General features: G+C 39.0%; 1 protein-coding gene across 1 annotated transcript in view; it reads left to right on the top strand.

Annotated features, from left to right (window-relative positions):
- Nucleotides 1-802: 802 nt before the first annotated feature.
- The window catches only part of thoc6 (THO complex 6), an 87,863-nt gene continuing 72,218 nt past the window's right edge, over nt 803-16,447 (top strand). Inside the window, exons 1-3 of the mRNA XM_053776761.2 lie at nt 803-1,069; nt 11,388-11,535; nt 13,444-13,527. Of these exons, the coding sequence (XP_053632736.2) occupies nt 957-1,069; nt 11,388-11,535; nt 13,444-13,527 (345 nt within the window). The 5' untranslated portion in view covers nt 803-956. The remainder of the gene's footprint in view (nt 1,070-11,387; nt 11,536-13,443; nt 13,528-16,447) is intronic.

Genomic DNA, 16,447 nt, shown 5'->3' on the forward strand with positions numbered 1-16,447 from the left:
TGTGAGCCGAGTGGGCTCGCCATCCCAATCGCTCATTGGATGTTTCACTGACTCGCTTCCGGGTTAGGCACTCACGACTGGTGGGCTTATCTGCATCCCCTTCGGATGACGGACTCTCCGTACTGCCCGTGGTGTTCCTCACAGCCTGAGACGATGGAACACTTCCTGCTGTGGTGCCCATGTTACCACTGCGCGACCTTGCGCACGTTTGAGAGTGCAATCTTTTACTCTACCTCTCCTCTACGGAGAGGGGTTTGACCCTCCGGACCGTCAGGAGATCTTTGCTGGTACCTGCTCATCCTTGCTGGCTTCAGGGCGCATCAGGGACATATAATACTCAGTTACGTACTAGTCAAACATATTTTTTTTTTCTTTGTTGGGTTTATCAGGGCCACTGACAACATAAGCCGTATCGAGCCCGGTTTCTCGATGGTACGAGGAAAAATTGTTGCCCAAGGCTGGGCGATGAGAGAAAAGGAACAAAAGTTCCTTTGTAAATAGAGATAGAAACTTGAAGTTTCCAATTAGATCCGGTGGACGCCCTTGCCAAGCCCCAGCAGGAAGGGACGCCTACACTCCTACCAGAGTTCAGTAACCGCCTTCCCACCAAAGACCGTTAAAGAATTTTCCGCAGAGCGGAACAAATGGATCTGGATAAAGTAAACCGATGAACATGTGCCCCTCCTGTAGAGTGCCCGGCGGGCAAAATAGATGAGGACAAGCGTCCCAGTGAGAACGGGGAAAATTTGTCACTGATACTCAGGCGAGAGAGAGACGTCCACACCCGACGAAGGCTGGCGCAGAAGTCTTCCACCTTGGTTGAGGTTCCTTCTCCGAGCACTGGAAGGCCGGGCTCAATACGGCGTATGCTGTCAGTGGCTCTATAAACCCCAACAGCAACAACTGAGAGAGATAAATACAAGGAGAAATATAAGAGAAGTTGCAGGAGGAGCATAATGGTTGTAAGCGCACTCAAGAACCTCTATAGCACTACATACAGCCAGGCCAGCTCCCCAGATGGATCTTTACTTGCTGTTGGAAATAATGAAGGGAAAATTATCCTTTTCGAGTGAGTCCAACGTAGAATGTAGAATATAGCTTTGGTATAACTGTGTCTAGCATTAGGAATAATATTAGGAGAGAAGCAAATAATGAAAATGATTATTATAGGAATGCAGTTAGAAGCCTGAGTAGATCTATAACCCACTATGATAACATGAACGTAGATAAGTATGTTTATGGAGCAACTTGCAATGTGAACAGACTGACTGATGTTGTAGTGGCCAGACTTAGGCTTGGTTACAAGTACTGACTGATGTTGTAGTGGCCAGACTTAGGCTTGGTTACAAGTACTGACTGATGTTGTAGTGGCCAGACTTAGGCTTGGTTACAAGTACTGACTGATGTTGTAGTGGCCAGGCTTAGGCTTGGTTACAAGTACTGACTGATGTTGTAGTGGCCAGACTTAGGCTTGGTTACAAGTACTTCTGGCAGTTTGGGAGACACACAGATGATGATCAAACTAAATGTAAATTATGTGATCAGGCATATGGTCACTCTCTTGAACACTATGTGCTTAATTGTCCACTTATTGAGGAATACACAGACAGACAGTATAATAACCTATGTGACATGTCAAGATATCTTATTAATGAAAATAAGATACCAGATATACTAAGCAAATTTCCTAAATTTGCTTGTAACAGATAAGTGAACTATAGATATGTAGATAAAAATCCATATGTATTCCTGTTAACCCTTTGGGGCCTAGTTCCTAGGCCTTTTGTGTATCCATATGCTCTCGCGCTACCGTCCACAGGATGGATATGGGGTGCACAATAAACTAGCCACTTCGGTGGCAAAATCTAATCTAAATCTAATCAACGTTTCCGCTGTTACAGAATTGCATAATTTATTTATTTATTTATTTATTAATTTGAACATGATACAGAGAAGTACAAGGAATACAATTTTTAAAGTGCAGCATGCCAAAGCCAAAATAATAATTCTATAATGATGACCGCTGTGGTCAGCGTAACAATCCGGAACCGGTCAAGGGAGGATGATGATGGGCTTTTGATCCAAGGAAATGAGTCTGAATGCATTCCTGTCCTTCTCCATGAGTATAATAATCGATGGAAACAGACACTTGTGCAACATCTGGGTATCTTTATTGTAGATGTTTCGCCATCCAGTGGCTTTATCAATACAGATTCTAGGACATTATTTTAAGACAGTAGGACTATATACAAAACATGAGGTAATCAGTCCTTCAGCCTTGGAATTGGTGTGAAGAGCACCGTAGTCGTGAAAATTCTGGAGCACAGGCAAGAATGCTGGTACTTATATACTAACGTCAGGTGGAAAGAGATGGGTAGCAGACGAGGGCATTGTCACTGGTAGGTGGGACTGCCCAGTGGAAGTAGGTCATACCAAAGGGATGGGTAGTTGTAGTAGCCTTGAAGAAGGTCATGTAGATGTCCTTTGAACCAAGATTCCATGATGTTGCAGTGTCTGCCAAGTTGTACAAGAATGGTATACAATACCGACAAGATGAAAACTGAGTCACATGTGCAACATCTGGGTATCCTTATTGTAGACGTTTTGCCATCCAGTGGCTTTATCAGTACAGATTCTAGGACATAATTTTAAGACAGTATGACTATATACAAAACATGAGGTAATCAGTCCTTCAGCCTTGGAATTGCTAATAATCGATACCTGATTGGATTCCCTATTATGAGCATTATTTACTTAAAGTCTCGGCTTTTTATGTAAACTTTACTGTATTAAGTGGGCTGTACAACGAAGATGGTTGCATTTTCGTCCTGTGAGGAAAAAGCAATGTATCAGCCTAATCTAACCTTAAATTTAACTCGAAATCTTGACTAGGTTGCCAAAAATAAGATTTTTTATAAGCTTAACTTATAGATGTGTATATCACACAGGCTACTTTAATGTTGACTAATTTCCATAACTCTTATTTAGGCTGAAGTTTAAATAGGTAAAGTAAAGGATTTAAATTCTTTTGACTGCAGGGCTATCCTAGGCTAAGTCATCATAAAATATCACTTTTATTATTTCTATAAGTGTTTTATGCAATTTATTATTATATGGACTGCTTATTTGTGGTTCAATGTACATTTTCTTAGGTTTAGCAAACTAACAGTAACCAAACCTAAATTATAAGCTGGTCACTACCTAATTATCTTATAAATACTGTAGCCCTTCATGAACTGTTCATTACCCAGCTATTGGACAAATTTACACTTCCATTTTAATTACCCCTGTACTTTATGACTTACTAAATAAAAACTAACCTATGCATCTCTTTGAATTGCTGTAATTCTTTTCATCATTGCATTAGGTTCATTCTGTATAATATTAATATAATATAATAATAAATCATGTTAAGCGCTAAACCCCTGTGGGTCATTCAGTGCAAGATGTGGTGGAGGCTTGATCCTCTGTGTGCTGAGCTCAAGACGGAGTGTAAAAATTGTAGGTGAATAAGTTCACTGAGTATACCAGGTAAAGTGTATGATAGGGTTATTATTGAAAGAATTAGAAGTTAGACATAGAGTAAAATTGCAGATAAACAAGGAGAATTTAGAGTGGGTAGGGGATGTGTAGTCAAGTGTTTACATTGAAGCATATATGTGAACAGTATTTAGATGAAGGTAGGGAAGATTTCATTGCATTTATGGATTTAGAAAAGGCATATGATAGAGTGGATAGGAGAGCAATGTGGCAGATGTTGCAGCTGTATGGAATAGGTAGTAAGTTACTAAATGCTGTTAAAAGTTTTTATGAGGATAGTGAGGCTCATGTTAGGGGTAGGTCTTAGACAGGGATGTGTGATGTCAACATGGTTGTTTAACATATTTATAGATGGGGTTGTAAAAGAAGTAAATGGTAGGGTGTTGGGGAGAGGGGTGGGATTAAATTATGGGGAATCAAATACAAAATGGGAGTTGACACAGTTACTTTTCGGTGATGATACTGTGCTTTTTGGGGATTCTAAGGGAAAGTTGCAAAGGTTAGTGGACAAGTTTAGGAGGGTGTGAAAGTTGAAAGTGAATATAGATAAGAGTAAGGTGATGAGGGTATCAAACGATTAGATAAAGAAAAATTGGATATCACATTGGAGAGAGGGAGTATGGAAGAAGTGAATGTTTATAGATATTTGGGAGTTGACTTGTCAGCAGATGGGTTTATGAAGGATGAGGTAAACCATAGAATTGATGAAGGAAAAAAGGTGAGTGGTGTGTTGAGGTAACTGGGGAGACAGAACGTTACCCATGGTGGCAAAGAAGGGAATATACGAGAGTATAGTGGTATAGGTTGACAATCACTAATCCAGCACCATCAGGACCTGTAGGGTGCCGGATTAGTGATTTTGCCAGATTACAGAGTGGTTAGGTTAGAGTACATTTAACCCAATGGCAATAGTTACGCATAGACGATTTCACCCACTTCACATCCTATTTTTCACCCATTCCATTGTTCCAGTCTGCCAAACTCATAGCTATTTCACTGGTATTCCTTCTATTCTCTTGACTGAGTACAAGGGACCACCCATTTACCTATTTCAACTAACCAGTGAAGTGATCAGAAATCGGTAATTTGGCCAATTTCACACAAATTTCAAGAGATGCCAGTTTCAAAACAGGGTCCAGAATATGCAATGCAGACATTGTTGGCACTAAAATAACTTTTTCTCAGTTCATTACCCACTTCTCTATGTCCCTCTTATATTACACGTGCTTTCCATTTTGAATTTTTATTCACAGGAAAAATAGAAGATTTACTATTATGTAGACTATTGCATTATTTTAATAATTATATAAGTACAGTATTATGTGCAAGACGAAATATCGTGCATTAATTTTAATAAGACACCCAAAAGTATATATGAAATGTAATTTTAATACACACAAACTGAAAAAGGCATGCACAATTACATGACACTTACTTTTATTGAAGATCTGGTGATGATTGATGGGATGGGAGGAGGGGAGAGAGAGTGTTAGTGTTTAGAAGGGGAATCCCCTTCCATTAGGACTTGAGGTAGCAAGTCCTTTTCTGGGGTTACTTCCCTTCTTCTTTTAATGCCACTAGGGCCAGCTTCAGTCACTGGACTTCTTTCGCACAAGATATCTGTCCATAGTGGCCTGTACCTCTCGTTCCTTTATGACTTGCCTAAAGTGTTTCACAACATTGTCAGTGTAATAATCACCAGCACGGCTTGCAATAGCTGTGTGAGGGTGATTTTCATCCATGAAGGTTTGCACTTCAAGCCACTTTGCACAGATTTCCTTTATCTTTGTAGTAGGCAACTTCTTCAATTTCTCTCTCCCCTCCTCTGAACCAGTTTCCCCAGGTCTGGCCTCTTGCTCTTGAAGTTGATCTATCAGCTCATCAGTGGTTAGTTCTTCATTGTCCTCCTCCACCAACTCTTCCACATCCTCCCCACTAACCTCCAACCCCAAGGACTTTCCCAATGCCACAATGGATTCCTCAACTGGCACAGGATTCTCAGGGTTAGCCTCAAACCCTTCAAAATCCCTTTTGTCTACACATTCTGGCCACAGTTTCTTCCAAGCAGAGTTCAAGGTCTTCTTAGTCACTCCCTCCCAAGCCTTACCTATAAGGTTTACACAATTGAGGATATTAAAGTGCTCTCTCCAAAACTCTCTTAGAGTCAGTTGAGTTTCTGAGGTCACTACAAAGCACCTTTCAAACAGAGCTTTTGTGTACAGTTTTTTGAAGTTTGCAATAACCTGCTGGTCCATGGGCTGCAGGAGAGGAGTGGTATTAGGAGGCAAAAACTTCACCTTAATGAAGCTCATGTCCCCATAAAGTCGCTCTGCCACGTCTGTAGGATGACCAGGGGCATTGTCTAACACCAGGAGGCACTTAAGGTCTAATTTCTTTTCAGTTAGGTAATCTTTCACATTGGGGGCAAATGCATGGTGTAACCAGTTATAGAAAAAGTCCCTAGTGACCCATGCCTTACTGTTTGCCCTCCACAGCACACACAAATTATCCTTGAGGACATTCTTTTGCCTGAACGCTCTGGGAGTTTCAGAGTGATACACTAATAAAGGCTTAACTTTGCAATCACCACTAGCATTGGCACACATCAACAAAGTAAGCCTGTCTTTCATAGGCTTATGTCCTGGGAGTGCCTTTTCCTCCTGAGTAATGTAGGTTCTGCTTGGCATTTTCTTCCAGAACAGGCCTGTTTCATCACAATTAAACACTTGTTCAGGTTTCAGTCCTTCACTGTCTATGTACTCCTTGAATTCCTGCACATATTTTTCAGCCGCTTTGTGGTTCGAACTGGCAGCCTCACCATGCCTTATCACACTGTGGATGCCACTACGCTTCTTAAATCTCTCAAACCAACCTTTGCTGGCCTTAAATTCACTCACATCATCACTAGTTGCAGGCATTTTTTTAATTAAATCCTCATGCAACTTCCTAGCCTTTTCACATATGATCGCTTGAGAGACGCTATCTCCTGCTAGCTGTTTTTCATTTATCCACACCAATAAGAGTCTCTCAACATCTTCCATCACTTGCGATCTTTGTTTCGAAAACACAGTTAAACCTTTGGCAAGAACAGCTTCCTTGATTGTCTTTCTGGTGCCCACAATAGTAGCGATGGTTGATTGGGGTTTCTTGTACAACTTGACTAGGTCGGCGATACGCACTCCACTTTCATACTTATCAATGATCTCTTTCTTCATTTCAATGGGAATTCTCACCCTTATTGGTGTACGGTTGGCACCAGAAGCTTTCTTGGGGCCCATGGTCACTTATTTTCCAGAAACAGCACCGAAAACACTGTAATAATACGAAATATTCCGAGTGTATGCTTGGATGTTACCGCGGAGGCTGGCTGGTAAACAATGGCACGGGCGGCACATGTGAGGCTGGCTGAGGGCGCACATTGGACGCGTCTCGGACGAAAATCGGTGAGCGGGTTTTTAATCGGTATGCGCGGCAAAATTTTTGCGATTAAAGTAAGCGGTATGCGGATTAATCGCTATGTGATGCCATCGTTATGCGGGGGTCCACTGTAATGTCAAGCCATTCATGACTGCGTATTAGATTGGCCAGTTGGACACGTATTGAACGGTGACATTATTTGTTCACTCTTGAACATCGTCGAAAATCGAACATTTCCACTTTGAGCTCAGTTTCAAGATACTTTCTGTCATGAAACCAATCCAAATCATATCTATTTCTGTAATACTGTATATCTTCCATTCTATCATATGAGACCAAAAGAACGAGAATACAACCATAAAAACCATACAGAAATACACTGCAAAATCAATTTTGCTCCATAAACATGGTTGCAGTTTTTTTCTCATGCACTGTGTGCTGCAGGATTTTTTTTGTATAGTGCACACTTACCACACAGACCTATTCTCTCATATGTAGGCCCAAATTTAGTCATGTATCCAGGCCCTTCTTATATTACACTTGCTTTCCATTTTTAATTTTTATTCACAAAAAAATAGAAGATTTACTGTTATGCAGATTAGTGCATTATTGTAACACATTGGAACCCCAGATTTCGTACTTAATTCGTTCTAGAAGGTTGGTCTAAATCCGAAACATGCAAAAACCGAAGTAATATTTCCCATAAGAAATAATGTAAATACAATTAATCCGTTCCAGACACCCAAAAATATTAACAGAAAATACATTTTTTAAAGAATAACTATAGTTTTACATACAGAAAACAATGAGAATTAAATATAAATGACTAATTTTAATGATAAATGAACATTACATACCTTTATTGAAGACTTGTTGGTGTATTGAAGAAAGTGAGGAGGAGAGAGGGAGTTGAGGTTAGTGTTTGGAAGGGGAATCCCCTTCCATAAGGACTTCAGGTATCAAAACCCTCTCTAGGGTTACTTTCCTTCTTTGTTATTTACTGGCACTGGACCTCTGTTGCACTGAAAATCTGTCCAGAGAGCTCTGTTTCTGCTGTCTCTTTAAGATTGCCTAAATTGGGGCGAGGTATTCAATTGTATCAGCTTGTTCAGGGTGATATTTTTCAACAAAAGTTTGCACCTCATTCCACTTTGCACAAATGTCCTTAATCACTGAAGAAGGCACCTTCTCCCCTCTCTCTCCCTCCTCCTCTGAAGCAATTTTCTCAGTTGTGGTCTCTTGCTGTTCCAGATGAAAGTCTTGCAGCTCTTCAGTGGTTAGCTCTTCCTTGTGGTCCTCCACCAACTCTTCCACATCCTGGCCACTCACATCCAACCCCATGAACCTTTCAAAATCTTTGTCGAGGACACATTCTGGCCACAATTTTCTCCAAGCAGAGTTCAAAGTTCTGGAAGTCACTTCCTGCCAACCCTTACGAAATGGAGGATATTGAAGTGATCCCTCCAGAGCTTTCTTAGGGTCAAATCAGTGTCCGAGGTTACTTCAAAGCACCTTAGAAACATTGCTTTGGTGTAGAGTTTTTTGAAGTTAGAAATGACCTGTTGGTCCATGGGCTGGATGAGAGGAGTGGTGTTAGGAGGCAAGAACTTCACTGTTATAAAACTGAAGTCCCTAAACAATTGGTCTTTCAAGTCTGGAGGATGAGCAGGAGCATTGTCCATTACCAGGAGGCACTTGAGTGGCAATTTATTTTCCAGGAGGTATTTTTCACACTCGGGCCAAACACTTCATGGACCCAGTCAATGAAAATGAAAATATGCCTTGTGACCCATGCCTTATTATTAGCTTTCCACATCACACACAATTTACTCTTGATGACATTGTTTTTCTTGAACACTCTGGGATTTTCAGAGTGATGCACCAGTAAAGGCGTCACTTTGAAATCCCCATTAGCGTTACCACAGAACAAAAGAGTTAGCCTATTCTTCATAGGCTTGTGTCCTGGCAATGCCTTTTCCTCCTGCATGATGTAGGTCCTCCTTGGCATTTTCTAACAAAAGAGGCCTGTTTTGTCACAATTGAACACTTGTTGGGGGAGGAATCCTGCAGCCTCTACATACTCCTTGAATTCATCAACGAATTCTTTGGCCTCACATTTGTCCGAACTTGCAGCCTCACCATGCTTTACAACACTGTGTATGCCACTACGCTTCTTGAATCTGTTTTACCAGTTTCTGCTGGGCTTAAATTCACTAACAGCAGCACTCATTCCAGGCATTTTCTTTATGAGGTCCACATGCAACTGCCTTGCCTTTTCACAAATGATTGACTCCACATCACTATCTCCCGCCAACTGTTTTTCATTGATCCACACCAACAACAACAACTCCACATCTTTGATTGTTTGTGATCTCTGTTTTGTTAGCATATTTACCCCTTTTGCAACTTTAGCTTTCTTGATTTCTACTTTCTTTACCAGGATGGAACAGATTGCCAATTTCAACTTTCCATACATCCTGGCAAACTCGGCTAAACATACTCCACTTTCGTATTTTTCTACAATCTCTTTCTTGAATTCTGTCATGTTTCTCACCTTCTTTACCAAAGAGCTGGCATTAGAAACTTTCTTTGGGCCCATGATGGCTTATTTTGCAGTCAAAGTCAATAAACAAGCACAAAAATTGCGAAATGTTTCAGATGAATGCTCACTCAATCATTGACAGAGCCAGACTGAGACACATACACATGAGAGTGGTGGCGTCCTGGGCGGGCGGGACGCATCTGATACGTATGACTTCCGAATGGAGGTACGAAATCCAGACCAAAATTTCACCCAAAAGTGGTCTAAATCCGAAATGTATGATATTCATTGCTTATAAAATCCAGAGTTCCACTGCAATTGTATAAATAATGTCAACCCATTCATGTCTGCATATTAGACCGGCCAGTTGGACATGTATTGGATGGTGACATCAGCAAGTAAGCAAGCTTATTCAGGTATACACATATACAGTTACATAGATTATCATACATAGCATATGTGTAGAGAACCTAGAACACAAAAAATCAAAGTGTCTTATTTCCATAGGGTTCCTTTACTTATTTCCATTGGGGTCATTTCTTTACTCTTGAACATTGGCAAAATCAAACATTTCCACTACTTTGAGCTCAATTTTAAGGTGCTGTCTGGTGTGAAACCAATCAAAATTATATCTATTTCTGTAATATATCTTCCATTCTGTGAAGTGAGACCAGAGAAACGAGAATACAACCATACAAACCATATGAAAATACACCCCAAAGTCAGGTTTGAGCCATAAACATGGTTGCAGTTTTTTTTTCATTATTCACTGCGTGCTGCAGGATTTTTTTTATATAGTGCACAATTACCACAGACCTATTCTCTCATATGGCCGATACCAAGGCAGGGTGGCCCGAAAAAGAAAAACTTTCACCATCATTCACTCCATCACTGTCTTGTGCTTTACAATACAGCTGCAACATATCCTTCAGAGTGCAGGCACTGTACTTCCCATCTCCAGGACTCAAGTCCGGCCTGCTGGTTTCCCTGAACCCCTTCATAAATGTTACTTTGCTCACACTCCAACAGCACGTCATATGTAGGCCCAAATTTACTGGTCACAGCTTATCTTAGTGAGCTGAGCTCATAGTGACCAACAGTGGCTTCAAAGCCACTTATCTTTTATGGAAAATGTACGTTTTATGTGCTGTACACAATGAGAAGCATTTCTTTTATTCGTTGGAACCATGGCTAGGGCTAAAAGTGAGCAGGTTATAGCAATAAATGGAAAAAAAGAAATTGGAATGACTTATGCAGCAATTAGCGCCACCAAACAGTAGCAGCAGGTTGGTGTGGCGACCCCGGAAATTTGAAATTATGCTAGCCATAATTATTGCCGGATTACTGATGGAACCAGATCACTGATCGCCGGATTAGTGATGGCCAACCTGTACTACTAGTATATAGAAAGTCTTTTGTCCCTGGATGCGACCCATACCAGTCGACTAACACCCAGGCACATGTACCTGTTTTACTGATGGGTGAACAGGGACAACAGGTGTAAGGAAGCATGTCCAGTGTTTCCACCCTTGCCAGAAATCGAACCGCAGACCCTCAGCGTGTGAGGTGAGAGTTTTGCCTACCAGGCCACGGGCCATGTAGGCCAGTGCATGGCAACACAAGGGTACAAGTTAAACTTTTCAGATGTTAGGCTCACTCTTGAAAATAAAAAACAGTGAAAGATTACTTTATAAACTGAAAACAAACTCAAGGATGTCGAAGTTATTATCATCCTGGCCCAAGACACCAGTCAAAATACATTGTTATTATGAATGCAGAATTATAATAATGGAAAATGGCATCACTGATGCATTTTCTTGTTCTAGTTATGAGTTATGTATTTATTTACCTTCTACAGTATTTGTATTACTATCTATACTGTATTTAGTTTATCAGGCGTAAACACAAGTCGAGAAACGGGTGTTGGCGAACGACTTGGGGGACCTTTCAAGACGATCAGTGCTCATAGTGATGCAGTCTATTCAATGGTGTCTACAGATGCTTTTTGTATATCTGGAACTACAGGTTTGATTGCAGTAAGTTAATAACATTGTAAATTGTTTTTGATAAATTTTCTTCATACTGTATTATTGTATTATATTTTCTTTTGGTTGAGTGTAAGGCTACAGTATTTATCTAATGCTGACATTTTTGCCCAGTAGCTCTTCAGTTTTGTTTAGGAAAAATCATGTTCAGTTCACAATAAATCCTCAAATTATATGTAAATACTGTACTGAATGATGTTTCCTACTCAGTTGAGTAGGAAAATGGTTTACCTTAATAACAAGTAAGCTTGAGGCTGTGTTGGATGAGGAGACAGTTACAATCAAGTTGAAAGAAACTAGTATCTACAGAATTACAGCTAGGGCTGGGATTTATGTTTAGGATGTGTATCAAAGCCAATTCAACAACTATTGGTGTACAATACATCTATCACTGTGTCTTTACACTCCGGCTAAATGACTTTTGGTCTCTTTTAACACTTTCTCTTAACAACTTGCAAATCAAAATGGAATTGAACTCCCTACTTGTTTTTCTTGTGTCCATATTCATTCTCTTTGATAAGATTTTCATTCTCTATTTACTGCAAGTCTTTATACAGTGGCATGTGTATTTATTACTTTTCCACAGTACACAAACTATTAAGAGTTGAACTATTGTTTCTCTTCCTCCATTCCCTCTGCATTTGTAATTTTGTTTCTTGAGATTGAAGTTTCTTTTCTTTGGAAATCATTCTCATATCTTGGCTATCGTTCTCTTTTCATAAATTCAGCTTACTCTTATGCTAAAATGTTTTCTTCTCTCCTAATCTCACATCTCTAGTAAAATCTTTGCCATTCCTTTAGCATTTGTTGTGTGTTTAATCTTAATAGCACACTTTCTCTAGATAACCCTTTACCTGGATTATTTGGCTTACAACTAAAAATTCTATGCCTTCACTGAATTTTTTTTATCCTCTACCTAAGCTTTAGTAAATATGAAATGAATTTCAGTGTAATGGGACAACCTTGGATAAGTCAGAAGGTGTACTTTTATTTCCATAAACTATATTACATGTCCAAGTAATCTGTTATATTGTATATAAAAGTACTACTACTACTGCTTCCACTGATTCTTGTTTTATTGCCTTCTCTAATATGTACTGGTTAAACTGGCCACTTTTTTGACAGATTTATGGAACAGAGAAGAAATGCTCATCCTACACCAACAAGAAACTCTCTGCCTTGTTGATCATCTTTCAGTTAAATTTTTCCTGCTAAGTAGACTCTTAAAGAATGTCCTAAACATGAATCCTAATCATGGCTTTGTTTCTGAGTATGCTTATTTCTTCCAGTGTGCTGTCAAATAATGTAATATACCTTGGTGGGGGGAAAAAAAAGTGCTAGATATAATTGATCTGAGTGTCATCTTCTGAAACCTTAACCTCTTCAGGGTGATCTATGAAAGTGCCAGTTTTTAAAATTTGCTCTATAGATTATTTTCAGTCATTACGACAAAAAATATTATAGTTCTGTTAAAAAATCTTGATAATAATGCTCATAACACTTTTTAATTTGCTTTTAATTCAAATATTACCTGCAGTAATATGCTACCTTGCTACAGTACTGTAATAGTTTGTTACAAAGAAATAATTATGATGTAAGGTAATTTTGGTTAGAAAGGAAGAAGAAAGTTGTCTTCAGTACTATATCAGTAACAGTTTTCAGATACTTTATCTGCATATTGTAAAGTTACTTGTTAAAATATTTTAAGAAATGCTATATTGATGCATATTTGTATAAATACGTATATACCCTATAAAAATAATGTACTTTGGGATATTTAAGTGTCATTACCAACAAGTTGCTGGGGTTTGGTACCAAAACTCTGGCAGTAAGTTGAAGTAAAATACTGTGCAATACAGTATTACACTAAAACATAGTCAATACCCATTTTATCTATAGGGACGTCGTTGGAGTGAATTGAAACAGCAACAGTCCCAGGCAGCATGGACAATATCCCTGGAATGTGATCAAGCCAATTTTGGGGTAAGTCGTTTTTACAACATATAAACCTTAACCCCTTGACTGTCGCAACCCCCAATCCTGAGGTGTCTCCTGGTGTCGCAAAATTTAAAAAAAAAAAAAGAAAAAAAAATTTTTTCTCATGAAATGATAGAGAATCTTTTCCTGATTGTAATGACACCAAAAAAATGAAATTTGATGGAAAACTGACGGAATTATGCTCTCGCGAAGTTAGCAACCTCGGCGATATTTACAAATCGGCGATTTTGCCCACTTTGAGCCCTATTTTTGGCTAATTCCATTGTTCCAGTCGACCAAACTCATAGCTATTTCTTTAGAACTCCATTTTTTTCTATCGATTGAGTACAAGAAACTGCCCATTTACCAATTTCAACTACCCAATAATGTGGTCAGAAATTTGCAATTTGGCCAATTTCATGAAAATTAAAAAATATGACAATTTCAAAATAAGATCCAGAATGAACAATGCAGACATTCCTGGCTCTAAAATAACATTTTCTTTGTTCATCAGTCATGTCTCCAGGCCCCTCTGATATTACTCTTGCTTTCTATTTTGAATTTTTATTCAAACAAAAAATAGAAGACTTACTATTATGCAGACTACTGCAATACTGTAATAATTGTATAAATAACATCAACCCATTCATGACTGCATATTAGAATGGCTAGTTGGACATTTATTGGACAATGACATCATTTGTTTACTTTTGAACATTGGCAAAAATCAAACATTTCCCCTACTTTGAGCTCCATTTCCAGGTTCTTTTTATAGTAAAATAAATCAAAATCACCTCTATTTCTATAATATGTTTTCCATTCTATCAAATGAGACCAAGAAAACGAGAATACAACCATAAATACGATACGAAAATAGACCACAAAGTCGGCATTTTAATTAAAAAAACGGTCAGTTTTTTTTTCTCATTATGCACTGTGTGCTCCAGGATTTTTTTTAGATGGTGCACACTGACCACACAGACCCATTCTCTCACATGTGGGCCTACCAGCTTTCTCCTGCTTGATTTGAAGCCGCTAGAATTTATGAGTATATATTCGTCAAACACGGTATCTCGTAAGACGTATATATATACGGCCGTGACAGTCAAAAGGTTAACTTGTGTATTTATATTGTAGATGTAAAATAAAGACTCATGAGGTGAGTCTTTTATTTGATGATGATTGTTGACATTTTGTCATAAATACAGTAGATGCCCATTCTTTGCTGTATAAAAATAAAATTTGAAAGTAAAGGATTGAGAACAGTGTGCCAGAAAAAAGGGTAGAACAGAGCCTAATACATTTAGCAGGTATTCAGTTGAATTTTATGCAGGTATTCTAGTTAAAATGAAATAGTGACATTGTGGAGTGGTTACAAGCATATGTGTATGTATGTAGGCAATGTGTGGTGTATATATACTATGTAGAGAATTTATATTGTAAAAATTAGGAGGTGTGAAGTTAACTAAAATATTATTCAGAGGGCTGAAGAGGGGTTGTTGAGGTAGTTTGGTTATTTAGAGAAGATGGAGCATAATAGGATGACTTGGAGAGTGTATAAACCTGTAGTGGAGGGGAGGAGGGGAAGGGGTCATCCTCAAAAACGATGGATGGAGGGGGTAAAGGAGGTTTTGTGTGCAAGGGGGTTGGACATACAGCAGGCATGCGTGAGTGTGTAAGATCTGAGTGAATGGAGATGAATGATTTTTGGGATTTGATGAGCTGTTGGAGTGTGAGCAGGGTAATATTTTGTGAAGGGATTCAGGGAAACTGGTTAGATAGAATAGACTTGAGTCCTGGAGGTGGGAAGTACGATACCTGCACATTAAAGAGAAGTTTGGGATATTGGCTGTTTGGAGTGACATCTGAACTGTTGTATCTGGGTGCCTCTGGAAAGACAGCAGTTGTGTGTGAATGATGGTGAAAGTGTTTCTTTTTTTGTGTCACCCTACCTGGGTGGGAGATGGCCAATGTGTTAAAGAAATACAGTAGAACCCCTTTATCCATTAATTTGGTATCTACAGTTTCAGTTATCCATGGTTTACTGTGGCCCAAAAATACCTCTTAATTTTGCAAAATAGTGGCCCTAAAGCACAAAAGTAGAAAAGCTGGCAGGTTCTTCAAACCCTAAGAGAAGGTGTGAAGTGCTTCCCATCAGTGAAAAAGTGATAATTCTCCACTTATTGTGCATAATTTATCAATTAAACCTTATAATAGGTATGCCTAGGACTCATATACATTAGGGCCCCACTTTATGGCATTTCACCTTATGATGTTCCACTAATGTGGTGATTTCAAATTATGACCAAAACTCGCTATACAGCTGTCTTTCTAATACGGCGCGCCCCACCCAGTTTGTGTGCATTCTCCGTGAGCACATCTCTCTATTATGTTTGGCAACTTTCCAAAAATTTCAAGTGTTTTAACCCTGTCAAGGTCGAGACCCCTGATCCTGAACTTGTTCTCAGGGTCGAAAAAAAAAAAAATTACTTTTTCTTATGAAATGATAGAGAATGTTTTCCCGATGGTGATGACACCAAAAGTATGAAATTTGATGGAAAACATACGGAGTTATGCTCTCGCAATGTTAGCGGTCTCGACGATGTATACACATAGGCAATTTTGCCCAAATTGAGCCCTATTTTGGGCCAATTCCAGTGTTCCAGTTGACTAAAATCATAATGATTTTGTTAGAACTCCATTTGGTCTATTGTTTGAGTAAAAGAAACTGCCCATTTACTGATTTCAACTACTGAATAAAGTGGTCAGAAATTGGCAATTTGGCCAATTTCACACAAATTTCAAATGATGTCAATTTCAAAATAGGGTCGAGAATAAACAAGACAGACATTCCTGGCACTAAAATAACATTTTCTCTGTTCATTAGTCATGTCTCCAGGCCCCTCTTATATTTCTCTTGCTTTCC

The sequence above is a fragment of the Cherax quadricarinatus genome, chromosome 1, assembly GCF_038502225.1.
Source record: "Cherax quadricarinatus isolate ZL_2023a chromosome 1, ASM3850222v1, whole genome shotgun sequence".
NCBI lineage: Eukaryota > Metazoa > Arthropoda > Malacostraca > Decapoda > Parastacidae > Cherax > Cherax quadricarinatus.